Source organism: Triticum aestivum, chromosome 3A, assembly GCF_018294505.1.
Source record: "Triticum aestivum cultivar Chinese Spring chromosome 3A, IWGSC CS RefSeq v2.1, whole genome shotgun sequence".
Classification (NCBI taxonomy): Eukaryota; Viridiplantae; Streptophyta; class Magnoliopsida; order Poales; family Poaceae; genus Triticum; species Triticum aestivum.
Window position 1 is genome coordinate 525,596,158 of NC_057800.1, and position 15,244 is coordinate 525,611,401.

A 15,244-nucleotide genomic window follows, 5' to 3' on the forward strand; every position below is an offset into this window, starting at 1 on the left:
CTTTGTCTGTTGAGTTCAGCCCGGCCGGATTCATTGCGTCCGGAGTGACGATCACCGTCACGTGTCATGGGGTGCCTGCGCGATCCGTAGATCGATCTTGTTTGCCTTGCCTTGTCCTCCAGGATGTCGTGCAGGTCGGGCGCATTTTCCCGTGCCTTAGTATGCTTGACGCAGTGCAGGGGCATGGCTTGAGTGGAGGGCCAAGAGGCCTCTCTGTCACGGCCGCGAGGTGGCCGGTCGGCCATGTCATGCGTTGGTGATGTAGGTGCTTCCTCCTCTAGTCGGGGTAGCAGCCTGCGCTTTGGGTAACTCTTGGAGGGGCGTTCGAGTTCATACTCTTCGGCCGCAAGGACTTCAGTCCATCTGTCAGCTAGCAAATCCTAATCAGCTCTAAGCTGTTGCCGCTTTTTCTTGAGGCTGCTTGTCGTGGCCATGAGCCTGCGTTTAAAACGCTCTTGTTCGGCAAGATCCTCTGGCACGACGAACTCGTCGTCGTTGAGGCTTGCCTCGTCTTCGGAGGGAGGCGTATAATTATCGTCCTCAACCTCTTGGTCCGCCGCCCTCTCATGAGGGCTGGCTTCTCTGTCCTCCTGTGCCGAATTTTGCTGGAGGGGGTGTTCTTCAGCGCTATCTGGATTAGTATTATCTCCCGTGCCGGAATCACCGTTTTTGCTTTGGCGGGATTTAGAGCGGCGCCGCTGACGCCGGCGCTTGGGCTGTTTCTTAGAGGTATCGTCCACCACTGTTCCATCGCCATCTCCATCCTTTGGAGTGTCCACCATATATATGTCATATGACGAGGTGGCCTTCCAACGCCCTACAGGTGCTGGTTCTTGTTCGTCTCCTGCATCGTCGTCCATGCCGTCGATGTCTTTGGAGTCGAAGTCAAGCATGTCGGTTAAGTCGTCGACAGTGGCTACGAAGTGGGTGGTGGGTGGGTTTTGAATTTCTTCATCGTCCGTATCCCAACCTTGCTGACCGTAGTCCGGCCAGGGCTCTCCTGATAAAGAGAGAGACTTTAGAGAATTCAGGATGTCGCCAAAGGGCGAGTGCTGAAAGATATCCGCGGCGGTGAACTCCATTATCGGCGCTCAATCGGATTCGATCGGCGGGGGCGCGGGGGGCGCGGAGTTCGGAGAGGAATCCCTCTCCTCGGAGTCACGGGCCATGCGGAGTGCGGGGCTGGAGTTCGGCTCGACCGCCTCTGAGATCGCAGCCCCTGAGGCAGCGTCCAACCGTTGATCCTTGATTGGCACAGTGGGCTCCGAATCAATGGTCGGAACCGATGCGTGTGCGGCCTCCAAGGCGCTGTTCGGCGGCAGAGCTATATCATGCCCATCGAGACAGTGCGGCATGCTTGGTTGTGGCTCGAATCCGTCGAAGATCAAGTCCCCGCGGATGTCAGCCATGTAGTTTAGGCTTCCAAACCTGACCTGATGGCCAGGGGTGTAACTTTTGATCTGCTCAAGGTGACCAAGCGAGTTGGCCCGCAGTGCGAAGCCGCCGAAGATGAAGATCTGTCCGGGGAGAAAAGTCTCACCCTGGACTGCATCGTGGTTGATGATCGAAGAAGCCATCGGGCCTGAAAGCGACGACACAGAGGAACTCTCAATGAAAGCACCAATGTTGGTGTCAAAACCGGCGGATCTCGGGTAGGGGGTCCCGAACTGTGCGTCTAAGCCGGATGGTAACAGGAGACAAGGGACACAATGTTTTACCCAGGTTCGGGCCCTCTTGATGGAGGTAAAACCCTACGTCCTACTTGATTAATATTGATGATATGGGTAGTACAAGAGTAGATCTACCACGAGATCAAGGAGGCTAAACCCTAGAATGATTGTTGTATGATGAAGTTGTCCTACGGACTAAAACCCTCCGGTTTATATAGACACCGGAGAGGGTTAGGGTTACACAAAGTCGGTTACAATGGTAGGAGATCTTGAATATCCGCATCGCCAAGCTTGCCTTCCACGCCAAGGAAAGTCCCATCCGGACACGGGACGGAGTCTTCAATCTTGTATCTTCATAGTCCTGGAGTTCGGCTGAAGGTATAGTCCGGCTACCCGAACACCCCCTAATCCAGGACTCCCTCAATCAGCAAGCCATAAAAAATAAATGGATCTTCAAGAGGAAGACAGACGGTGATAGTAGTGTTACTATCTACAAAGCTAGAATTGTCGCAAAAGGTTTTCGACAAGTTTAAGGTGTTGACTATGATGAGAGTTTCTCACTCGTATCTATGCTTAAGTCTGTCCAAATCATGTTAGCAATTGCCGCATTTTATGAAATCTGGCAAATGGATAAACAAAACTGCATTCCTTAATGGATTTATTAAAGAAGAGTTGTATATGATGCAACTAGAAGGTTTTGTCAATCCTAAAGGTGCTAACAAAATATGCAAGCTCCAGCGATCCATCTATGGACTGGTGCAAGCATCTCTGAGTTCGAATATACGCTTTGATAAGTTGATCAAAGCATATAGTTTTATACAGACTTGCGGTGAAGCCTGTATTTACAAGAAAGTGAGTGGGAGCACTACAACATTTCTGATAAATATATGTGAATGACATATTGTTGATCGGAGATAATGTAGAATTATTCTGCAAAGCATAAAGGAATGTTTGAAAGGAGTTTTTCAAAGAAAGACCTCGGTGAAGCTGCTTACATATTGAGCATCAAGATCTATAGAGATAGATCAAGACGCTTGATAAGTTTTTCAATGAGTATATACCTTGACAAGATTTTGAAGTAGTTCAAAATGGAATAGTCAAAGAAAGAGTTCTTGCCTGTGTTACAAGGTGTGAAACTGAGTAAGACTCAAAGACCGACCACGGCAGAAGATAGAGAGAGAATGAAAGTCATTCACTATGCCTCAGCCATAGGTTCTATAAAGTATGTCATGCTGTGTACCAGACCTATTGTATACCCTGCCCTGAGTTTGGCAAGGGAGTACAATAGTGATCTAGGAGTAAATCACTGGACATTGGTCAAAATTATCCTTAGTGGAATAAGGATATGTTTCTCGATTATGGAGGTGACAAAAGGTTCGTCGTAAAGGGTTACGTCGATGCAAGTTTTGACACTGATCCAGATGACTCAAAGTCTCAATCTGGATACATATTGAAAGTGGGAGAAATTAGCTAGAGTAGCTCCGTGCAGAGCATTGTTGACATAGAAATTTGCAAAATACTTACGGATCTGAATGTGGCAGACCCGTTGACTAAACTTCCCTCACAAGCAAAACATGATCACACCTTAGTACTCTTCGGGTATTAATCACATAGTGATGTGAACTAGATTATTGACTCTAGTAAACCCTTTGGGTGTTGGTCACATGACGATGTGAACTATGGGTGTTAATCACATGGTAATGTGAACTATTGATGTTAAATCACATGGCGATGTGAACTAGATTATTGACTCTAGTGCAAGTGGGAGACTGAAGGAAATATGCCCTAGAGGCAATAATAAAGTTATTATTTATTTCCTTATATCATGATAAATGTTTATTATTCATGTTAGAATTGTATTAACCGGAAACATAATACATGTGTGAATACATAGACAAACAATATGTCACTAGTATGCCTCTACTTGACTAGCTTGTTGAATCAAAGATGGTTAAGTTTCCTAACCATAGACATGAGTTGTTATTTGATTAACGGGGTCACATCATTAGAAAATGATGTGATTGACTTGACCCATTCCGTTAGGATAGCACTTGATCATTTAGTTTGTTGCTATTCCTTTCTTCATGACTTATACATGTTCCTATGACTATGAGATTATGCAACTCCCATTTACCGGAGGAACACTTTGTGTGCTACCAAATGTCACAATGTAACTGGGTGATTATAAAGGTGCTCTACAGGTGTCTCCAAAGGTACTTGTTGGGTTGGCATATTTCGAGATTAGGATTTGTCACTCCGATTGTCGGAGAGGTATCTCTGGGCCCTCTCGGTAATGCACATCACTTAAGCCTTGCAAGCATTGCAACTAATAAGTTAGTTGCGGGATGATGTATTATGGAACGAGTAAGAGAGACTTGCCGGTAATGAGATTGAACTAGGTATTGAGATACCGACGATCGAATCTCAGGCAAGTAACATACCGATGACAAAGGGAACAACATATGTTGTTATGCGGTCTGGCCGATAAAGATCTTCGTAGAATACGTGGGAGCCAATATGAGCATCCAGGTTCCGCTATTGGTTATTGACTGGAGACGTGTCTCGGTCATGTCTACATAGTTCTCGAACCCGTAGGGTCCGCACGCTTAAGGTTTTGATGACAATTATATTATGAGTTTATGAGTTTTGATGTACCGAAGGAGTTCGGAGTCCCGGATGATATCGGGGACATGACGAGGAGTCTCGAAATGGTCGAGACGTAAAGATCGATATATTGGACGACTATATTCGTACATCGGAAAGGTTCCGAGTGATTCGGGTATTTTTTCAGAGTACCGGAGAGTTACGGGAATTCGCTGGGGAGTATATGGGCCTTATTGGGCCATACGGGAATAGAGGAGAGAGGCCAAAAGGAAGGAGGCGCGCGCCCCCCCTCTGGTCAGAATTGGACAAGGGGTGCAGCCCACTTTTCCTTGTTCCTCTCCCCCTCTTTCCTTCTCTCCTACTCCAACAAGGAAAGGAGAAGTCCTACTCCCGGTGGGAGTAGGACTCCCCCCTTGGCGCGCCCTCGTCCTAGGCCGGCCGCCTCCCTCCCTTGCTCCTTTATATACGGGGGCAGGGGGCACCCCAGAGACACAACAGTTGATCATTGATCTTTTAGCCGTGTGCGGTGCCCCCTCCACCATAGTCCTCGATAATATTGTGGTGGTGCTTAGGCGAAGCCCTGCGACAATAGAACATCAAGATCGTCACCACACCGTCATGCTGACGGAACTCTTCCCCGACATTCTGCTGGATCGGAGTTCGGGGATCGTCATCGAGCTGAACGTGTGCTAGAACTCAGAGGTGTCGTAGTTTCGGTGCTTGATCGGTCGGGCTGTGAAGACGTACGACTACATCAACCGCGTTGTGCTAACGCTTCTGCTTTCGGTCTACGAGGGTACGTAGACAACACTCTCCCCTCTCTTTGCTATGCATCACCATGATCTTGCGTGTGCGTAGGAATTTTTTTGAAATTGCTACGTTCCCCAACAGCACGGACATCTAGCAATGAGTGTGTGTGAACATAAATATAATGTCGGTGAGAAATACGTACTCCCCCAAGCTTAGGCTTTTGGCCTAAGTTGGTCTATGGCCACGGCTGGCCTGGCGGATATCCATAATAATAATTGTTGGGGTCGTATTGTCATGAGGAAGAAGACTCTGACTGCCACTGGCTGACAGTCATCTCTGGATCCTAAGAATAAACAGATTGTCGTGAAGGCTCATCTTGTGGCTCCTGTTCCAGGGCTGGTGCAGGATTCTTGTAAGCTTGGACGGCAGCCCACGTAATGAGGTAGGGTCCTATAAAATTAAACAAAGAAGGAGCAGGCATGATAATAGTCTCAGGATGATGTTTGTTAATGAACAATTGATACTTAAGCTCTCCTGCCCTATTCTTAACAATAAAATCATGTGCCACCATACTTTTATGATCTAGATAAACACGGGGCAGCACCTTTTCTTCCTTCTCAACATGCCTAATAGGTATGTTAAAATGTGCAGCTAGGCGTGTGGCATAGACGCCTCCAAAGATGGGACCCTTAGTATGGTTCATACTTAACCGTCTAGCAATAATACCGCCCATACTAAAAGTGTTATCACTCTATAAACCATGGTGCAGAATAATTATATCAGGGATACTAAGGTTTCCACAGTTTCCACGTCCAATTAAACAACGACTAGCAAATAATGCAAAGTAATGTAAAACGGGAAAATGTATGCTTGTGATTCGTGCATCGGAAACCTTCCTAGTTTCTCCTACAGTGATAGTATCAATAAACCCAGCCACATCATCATGATGTGGTTCTTCTGTCTTGCCTCAAAAGGAACTAAACAAATCTGACAGAAATCATAAAGTGACATCTCCTTATGCTCATCATATAAATGAAACTTCACCGTAGGTGGTGAGTTCCTAGAATGAAAATAAAAGTTTTGCACAAAATTATTTGTGAGTAAGAGATACTGATCGCATTGGTCGTGGAGGAAAGCGGTGAGGCCTGCATTCTGAGCCAATTCATGAAAATCTTCATAGATACCACCTGCTCTCAAGAAATCTTCAGAACGCCATTCACACGCCCGAATCTCCGTGGTGCGCGGCAAATTATACTTAGGCTTCGGTGCCTTTTCCTTCGAGCTTTGGCTCGACGAGCCCCTCAAAAATCTCCTCATTATTTTTCTGAAATAATCTGAAATTTTTAGTAACTTCAAACAAAAGTGAACCAACTTCAATAAAACTGATAGCAACTACTCCTACAAGTGCCTAGAGCCTATATCAAGCATTAGAACTACTTGGAACCATATAAATTTGACATGCAAGCTCAAGAACATGGTCACCTATGCATTACAAATTTGCAAAGAATAAAGCACCAGAACAAAAACTAATTGGACCAATGGAGGAGTCACATACCAAGGAACAATCTCCCCAAGCAGTTTTGCGAGAGGTGCTTTGAGCAACGAGATCGAAAATCACAGCAAAAGTGGCTAGAACTCGTGCTTGAGTTGTTTTTTTCGGGTTTGTGTGAGACAAAGGAAGAAGATGGGTGCTGGGATAAGTGGAGGAGGGCCACCGTGGGCCCACGAGGCAGGGGGGCGCGCCCACCACCCTCGTGGCCAGGTGGCAGCTCCTCCCGCGATAATTTTTGCACAGTAAATCCTCAAATATTCCCGAAAAAATCATATTAAATTGGCATGGCATTCTGAGGACTTATTTTCGGGATATTTTTATATTGCACGGATAAGCCAGGAAATAGACTGAAAATACTATTTTTACTTTATTTAATATAAATAACAGAAAGTAAAAGTGAAGGTACAGAAGGTGGTGCTTCTAGTTTCATCCATGTCATGCTCATCAAAAAGAATCCACTAACAAGGTTGATCAGGTCTTGTTAACAAACTCATTCCGATAATCATGAAACAGGAGAAATTTCGAATAACACTAAGTTACCTCAACGGGGATATGCACATCCCCAATAATAATAATATCATATTTCTTCTTGACAGTAGGAAGAGGAAATTCAAAACCTCCAAATATAATCGATGGAATTTTTCCAATGGAGTTGATACTATGAACTTGAGGTTGTTTCCTCGGGAAGTGTACCGTATGCTCATTACCATTAACATGAAAAGTGACATTGCCTTTGTTGCAATCAATAACAGTCCTTGCAGTATTAAGAAAAGGTCTTCCAAGAATAATAGACATACTATCATCCTCGGAAATATCAAGTATAACAAAGTCCGTTAAAATAGTAACATTTGCAACCACAACAGGCACATCCTCACAAATACCGACAGGTATAGCAGTTGATTTATCAGCCATTTGCAAAGATATTTTAGTAGGTGTCAACTTATTCAAGTCAAGTCTACGATATAAAGAGAGAGGCATAACACTAACACCGGCTCCAAGATCACATAAAGCAGTTTTAATATAATTTCTTTTAATGGAGCAAGGTATAGTAGGTACTCCGGGGTCTCCAAGTTTCTTTGGTGTTCCACCCTTAAAAGTATTATTAGCAAGCATCATGAAAATTTCAGCTTCTGGTATCTTTCTGTTATTAGTAATGACATCCTTCATATATTTAGCATAAGGATTTGTTCTGAGCACATCAGTTAATCGCATACGCAAAAAGATAGGTGATAACCCACAAGTATATGGGATCGCAACAGCTTTCGAGGGTAGAGTATTCAACCCAAATTTATTGATTCGACACAAGGGGAGCCAAAGAATATTCTCAAGTATTAGCAGCTGAATTGTCAATTCAACCACACCTGGAAACTTAGTATCTGCAGCAAAGTGTTTAGTAGCAAAGTGATATGATAGTAGTAGTAGCGGCAACAAAAGTAAAGACCAGGTGGCAGCTCCTCCCGCGGTAATTTTTGCACAGTAAATCCTCAAATATTCCTGAAAATCATATTAAATTGGCATGGCATTCTGAGGACTTTTATTTTCGGGATATTTTTATATTGCACGGATAATCAGATAACTGACAGAAAAATACTATTTTTACTTTAAAACAGAAAGTAAAAGTGGGGTACAGAAGGTTGTGCTTCTAGTTTCATCCATCTCATGCTCATCAAAAAGAATACACTAACAAGGTTGATCAAGTCTTGTTAACACACTCATTCCAATAATCATGAAACCGGAGAAATTTCGAATAACACTAAGTTACCTCAACGGGGATATGCACATCCCCAATAATAAGAATATCATATTTCTTTTTGACAGTAGGAATAGGAAATTCAAAACCTCCAAATATAATCGATGGAATTTTTCCAATAGAGTTGATACTATGAACTTGAGGTAGTTTCCTCGGAAAGTGTACCGTATGCTCATTACCATTAACATGAAAAGTGGCATTGCCTTTGTTGCAATCAATAACAGCCCCGGCAGTATTAAGAAAAGGTCTTCCAAGAATAATAGACATACTATCATCCTCGGGAATATCAAGTTTAACAAAGTCCGTTAAAATAGTAACGTTTGCAACCACAACAGGCACATCCTCACAAATACCGACAGGTATAGCAGTTGATTTATCAGCCATTTGCAAAGATATTTCAGTAGGTGTCAACTTATTCAAGTCAAGTCTACGATATAAAGAGAGAGGCATAACACTAACACTGGCTTCAAGATCACATAAAGCAGTTTTAATATAATTTCTTCTAATGGAGCAAGGTATAGTAGGTACTCCAGGGTCTCCAAGTTTCTTCGGTATTCCACCCTTAAAAGTATAATTAGCAAACATGGTGGAAATCTCAGCTTCCGGTATCTTTCTTTTATTAGTAATAATATCTTTCATATATTTAGCATAAGGATTTGTTTTGAGCACATCAGTTAATCTCATATGCAAAAAGATAGGCCTAATCATTTCAGCAAAGCGCTCAAAATCCTCATCATCCTTTTTCTTGGATGGTTTCGGAGGAAAAGGCATGGGTTACCCAAGGTTCCCTTTCTTTACCATGTTTCCTAGCAACAAAGTATCTTTTATCATAACGTTGATTCTTTGATTGTGGGTTATCAAGATCAATAGTAGGTTCAATTTCTACATCATTATCATTACTAGGTTGAGCATCATCATTAATATTTTCACTAGGTTCATGTTCATTACCAGATTGTGTTTCAGCATCAGACATAGAAATATCATTTGGATTATCATGTGGTTCAGCAATAGGTTCACTAGAAGTTTGCACAGTTCTATCATTTTTCTTCTTCTTCTTTTTAGAAGAACTATGAACATCAATATTATTTCTTTGAGAATCTTGCTCGATTCTCTTAGGGTGGCCTTCAGGATACAAAGGTTCCTGAGTCATTCTACCAGTTCTCGTAGCCACTCTAGCAACATAATCATTTTTCTTACTATTCATTTTATTAAGCACTTCTTTTTTAGCTTTAAATACTTGTTCTACTTGGGTGGTCACCATAGAAGCATGTTTGCTAATAAGTTTAAGTTCACCTTTAATATCAGCCATATAATCACCCAAGTGTCTAATCATATAAGCATTTTCTTTTAATTGTCTACCAAAATAAGCATTGAAGTCATCTTGCTTATACATAAATTTATCAAACTCATCCAAGCACTGACTAGCAATTTTAGTAGGAGGGACTTCAGCTTTATCATATCTATAGAGAGAATTTACCTTTACTACATGTGTCGGGATATCGGGATCAGGAGGTTCTTCAACAAATAGATAATTGAGATCATAAGTTTTTTCAACAGGCGGTGAATTAAGACCATGTATTTCTTCAATAGGAGGTAAATTCTTAACGTCTTCAGCTTTAATACCTTTTTCTTTCATATATTTCTTTGCCTCTTGCATATCTTCAGGACTGAGAAATAGAACACCTCTCTTCTTCAGAGTTGGTTTAGGAATAGGCTCAGTAATTGGAGCCGGAGTTGGCTCAGGAGCTGGCTCAGGAGGTGCCCAATTATTTTCATTTGTCAACATATTATTCAATAGAATTTCAGCTTCATCCGGTGTTCTTTCCCTGAAAAGAGAACCGACACAATTATCCAGGTAATCTCTGGAAGCATCGGTTAGTCTATTATAAAAGATATCAAGTATTTCAGGTTTCTTAAGAGGATGATCAGGCAAAGCATTAAGTAACTTGAGAAGCCTCCCCCAAGCTTGTGGGAGACTCCCTTCTTTAATTTGCACAAAGTTGTATATTTCCCTCAAAGCAGCTTGTTTCTTATGAGCAGGGAAATATTTAGCAGAGAAGTAATAAATCATATCCTGGGGACTACGCACACAACCAGGATCAAGAGAATTAAACCATATCTTAGCATCGCCCTTTAATGAAAACGGAAATATTTTGAGTAAATAGAGGTAACGCGATCTCTCATGATTAGTGAACAGGGCAGCTATATCATTTAACTTAGTAAGATATGCCACAACAGTTTTAGATTCATAGCCGTAAAACGGATCGGATTCAACCAAAGTAATTATATCTGATCAACAGAGAATTCATAATCTTTATTAGGAACACATATAGGTGAAGTAGCAAAAGCAGGATCAGGTTTCATTTTATCTCTAAGTGATTCTTTGTTCCATTTAATTAATAACCTCTTAAGCTCATATCTATCTCTGCAAGCTAAAATAGCTAAAGAAGCATCTTGATCAAATAAATAACCCTTAGGAATAACAGGCATATTTTCATCATCACTATCATCATCGTATTCAGATTCAATAATTTCTTTTTCTCTAGCCCTAGCAATTTGTTCATCAAGAAATTCACCAAGGGGCACAGTAGTATCAGGCATAAAAGCAGCTTCATCATAAGTATCATGCATAGCAAAAGTGGCATCATCAATAACATGCGACATATCAGAACGAATAGTAAAAGCATGTGTAGGTGTCGCTAACTTACTCATAACAGAAGGTGAATCAAGTGCAGAGCTAGATGGCAGTTCCTTACCTCCCCTCGTAGTTGAGGGATAGATCTTGGTTTTGGATCTCTCAAGTTCGGAGTAGAGCAAGCAATAGCCTTCCAGTCGATGCCTCTGCTTTGCCTTCAGCCGTCCTGGCGCCGAGCCACCTTGTCGCGGCTTTGCATTGCTCGCGAGCAGGCTGGCCAGGGCGGCGACGACCATGAGATGCTCTTCGTCCTGGACGTCAGCTTCGGCTTCCTCCTCCAGCAGCGCCGCGAGCGCCTCCTCGTCATCCGAGTCCATCGCCGAGCAGACAAATCGATGAACACCTGGCGGGCGTGGTAGGCGCGCAGCCGCCGGTATTCCTCCCTGCGCGACCGGAGCGCCGGAAAGCTCTCTCGGGAAGGGGGTGGAGGATGCCGAGGCCGAACCTTCTCTCTTTTCCGGTAGGGGAATGGCTTATCTAGCGGTGGTGGGGGGTGATCGGCGCCAAGATCGGCAAGGCAGCAGGAGGGCGGGCGGGGGGAGGGGGAATCTGGACGTGGAAAATGCGTTTTCGCCTGACAGTGATGGCCCAGGCGCAGTTTTTTCGTCCGCCGGAGCCCCCAACCGCCCCCCCAGTGTGCTGGGTTCGGCCTGGGATCGCCGGGCCCAAAAAAGGATCAAGCCGGAGGATTTCGACGGTTTGTGGCCGCGACTGAGGGTTTTTTCCGACGCCAACATGAAAAGTCGCCCTGAGAAACCTGTTGGAGACGCGGCTGGAGATGCTCTTAGACCGGGATCAAGCAGGTCCAAACATTCCTAGCCGTGATCGCAGCTGCAGGCACCCCGTGTGCACTCCACCACACCACCCCATGGGTCGGAGTCCGCATCTGGCATCCCCACCCAGTCTTTCCTCACTGCTAGGAGGGACGTCCAAACATGCCTTGCAGCAACGCAACCGTGTAGCAGATGTTGGATGGTCTCATCTCATGGTGCTGATCACCACAGCACATGGCCGTATGAGGAAGACCCCGCCGCTGCAGCCGGTCCAGAAGGAGGACCGTTCAAAAAGGTAAAAAAAAATGAGAGAGTGAAATCGGAAAACAGTTTTGAGGTATATGAGCGAAAGCCCGTGTCCCAATCAACTTTCGCCGAACCGGGTTCGCCCGCACTGCCGGCTGCGGCGAGCGCACGGCGTTTGGGGGTTGGCAGGGACGACAAGTACAAGTGGGTAAAGAAAGGAATAGCCCAATCTATCCACATCATGTCCACCTGTAGCGTCGGCGTCGTACAGCAGCAGCAGCAGCAGCCGGTGAGGCTGCGTTAGTTCAATTTCCTTCACGGTTTGTCACGAGCGACGTCGACTTGCACCTTTTCTACGTTCTTGCGATTACTTTTCCGCATTGTCCACATGAAGATTACACACAAGTTTCTTGGATACTTTGTTCACCGGGGCACCAAGCAAGGAGAAAACACTTCCGACGGTCATCAGCTTAAATTACTGCATTGCATTTTACCGGAGGAGACGAATGATCCAGCATTGCATTTGATTGAGTGTGCATTTGAATAGTAATTATCCGTTCGGATTAATTGCTTTCGTTCAGAGTGCCTCTGACGATCCAATGCGCGCCAGGTAATTCCAGGCGTGCAGCTAAAGCTCAAGCTAAACGTAGCCTGACCGCCGGCACGGCGGGCTCGACCACCCGGAACACGTGGACGCGGAACTCGGCGGCGCCGACGAGCTCGAAGACGCAGCAGTCCCCTTCCTCGAGGCAGTTGCCGCGCGCGAACGCGCACCACCCGCGCGACAGCCGGTCCCTCGTGCTGGGGATGTAGAGCGCCGCCCACGCCTTGCCGCCCGGGTCCCGGAGCACCATCTCCGTCTTCTCCCGGGGCAGGTGCTGCCTCGAGAACCCCGTGGGGAACCTCTGCATGCACATACGGTCAGCCATTTGGCAAGTTGACGGGGCAGGCTAGCTAGCTGCTCGGCCGGCGCTCACCATCATGAAGGAGTAGTAGACGTGCATGGTGCTCATGCGGATGACGCAGTAGGGGAGCGACGACCGGAACGCGCGCGCGAGCTCCATGGCCCGCTGCCGCTCGGCGCTCGCCACGGGCCGCCGCCGGGACACGTACCCGTTGTACTTCCTCACGGAAGGGGGGATGCTGGCCGCCGCGAGGTCGCCGTGGATGCTCCGCGTTTTCACCGCGCACCCGTCCTTGGTCCCGGCTGGCAAGTGGCCAGGCAGGAGCTGCCCCGACTCCGACGGTGGTGCGGCGATCAAGCACAGCGGGAGCTCGCCGGCGCCCACCTCGGCCTTCATAGGGCCGGGATGCCCCGCTGATCCTGCAAGACCGTTACATGCATTGTGTTGAACGGAACACATCGCCATTGCGTCTGAGAAGCCAAATCTGAATGCTATGTAGAAGGAAGAGAAACAGAGGGAACATGTACCATTTGACTTGTCCGACTCCGGCATCCGATCGGAGCACGCGGCTTGGGGCAGCCGATCGGCAGGCGCACGGTACGGGACCAGCTCCATGCCAGCCGAGTCATCCAGGGCCCGCGACGCCGTCCTCGGCCGGCCCCGCTTCCTGCGCGGCCGCGGCGCGTCGCCGGCGAGCAGCAGGTCCTCCCGCTCGCACGCCGACTTGTCGAACACCATGGCGGCGAAGCTGGTGCCGCCGTCGTGGCGGAAGACGAGGAACTCCAGCTCCCGCAGCGCCTGGTCCTGCACGAACTTGGCCCAGCCCGCGGTGAAGAAGGTGCCCTCGGCGGTCCGGCGGATGACGACCTGCCACGTCCGGCCGCTGGGGCCCTCCAGCGTGGCCGCCATGGACGCCTCCTTCAGGCCCTTGGCCTTCCTGGACGCCTCCCAGGGGATGTGCTTGCAGAACTTTGGCGGGATCTTCTGCATTTGCGTGCATGCAATGCATGGACGAGTCATTTTGAGAGGACACGACGTATCCTATGTGCAAAATTTCTTGCATGCATGCCTCGCTGAGAGCGTGGCCCGTTCATGCATACATTGGCATGCAAGTTTTTTGTTCTAGGTAATTTTAATCAGTTTGGCGAACCAAGTCAGAGGTAGAACACATGTACCCGTCCGTGAAGTGAATGGTGCACTCACCAGGCGCTTCTTGAAGTCGCCGATGAGCACCTTGAAGAAGTGCGGCCGCCTCTCCGCCGACGCCAACGGCGATTGCCTCTCCGCGTCCGGCATCGATCGGAAGAGCTTCGCACACACCGGACCAGGGAGGCGATAAGGTTAAACCTGCCGAGGGCACTGGAAAAGAGGGCGAGGAATTAACCGCGGCCGGGGAAAGAGACGAGAGAGCTCGGCTTTTGATGGGGTGGTTTTTGGCTGTGGCCGGCGATCAGCCTCCGTGGAGTGGAGCGCGCGGTGTCTGATTTCATTTCACGCGCGCAGTGCCAGCCGATGATTAAACTACGCCAAAAAGCCCCCCGGAAACCAGGGTGCAGTGCAACACACCGTCCCGCTCGGCCACTCTCAACTTCTCAAGCCCAAAATGCTCACTTCACTGGTTCACCCGAGTAAACTGACTATTACCACTGACCATCTGGCCCCACCATGGGTGCAAACTCCCCCTGGGCCCATGCTCCAGTGAGTGCACTTCGCGTTTCTTGACAGCAACCGCGCACTTCGCTCATGGAAACCTTGCTGCATGCAACGCGAGTTATTTTTCTCAGGAAAATATCAAAATACAGGCCAATTATTTTTTCCCCAAGTTTTTCACTTCCAATGTAGATATGTTGAAAACCAAGCGTTATATGAGGCTTATAGCGTCGACTCCAGCTCAAAACTGCATTTTATCTTCCACGAAAAATACCGTATCCATAACCTTGGTACGACATCCAGTTCTTCTTTCCAACGATAATGTTTCTAAAATGAGTAGAACATACATAAAGTTGCCACGAAAGGTGGCACAATAATAGCGCAAATGGTACACTTGGTAATATATAAATAACACCGTACATTTGTAACAGGAAAGCACGCATATATACAGTGATACCACTGTGCGAGATCGCCCTTTTTCAAATTATAGAGTATATTCCAATCTATTGTCATGTCAAAGATTTACCCTCTATCATTGATGGTTGGTCACAGTAAAAATGTCCAATACTAGAGGTTATATGATGGTTTTACACATAGCCGGTTGAGAAGTGCCTAAAATGTGTATCTCCTCAAGTTATGTGGGAAAGTT

At 46.5% G+C, this 15,244-nt stretch overlaps 1 protein-coding gene across 4 annotated transcripts; it reads right to left on the bottom strand.

Annotated features, from left to right (window-relative positions):
* Positions 1-12,493: 12,493 nt before the first annotated feature.
* On the bottom strand, positions 12,494-14,491 carry LOC123058554 (B3 domain-containing protein Os01g0723500). 4 transcript variants are annotated; one of them, XM_044481268.1, is made up of 4 exons: positions 14,149-14,468; positions 13,473-13,929; positions 13,018-13,364; positions 12,494-12,945 (listed from the first exon to the last, which is right to left on the bottom strand). In XM_044481268.1, exons 1-4 carry the CDS (start codon positions 14,239-14,241, stop codon positions 12,676-12,678), a joined length of 1,167 nt encoding a protein of 388 aa, XP_044337203.1. In that variant the 5' UTR covers positions 14,242-14,468; the 3' UTR covers positions 12,494-12,675. The 4 variants fall into 4 exon arrangements, with proteins under 4 accessions (XP_044337203.1, XP_044337204.1, XP_044337202.1 ...); XM_044481269.1 differs by having other exon boundaries at positions 13,154-13,929; positions 14,149-14,491; XM_044481267.1 differs by having other exon boundaries at positions 13,018-13,926; positions 14,149-14,479.
* Between the last annotated feature and the right edge of the window lie 753 nt (positions 14,492-15,244).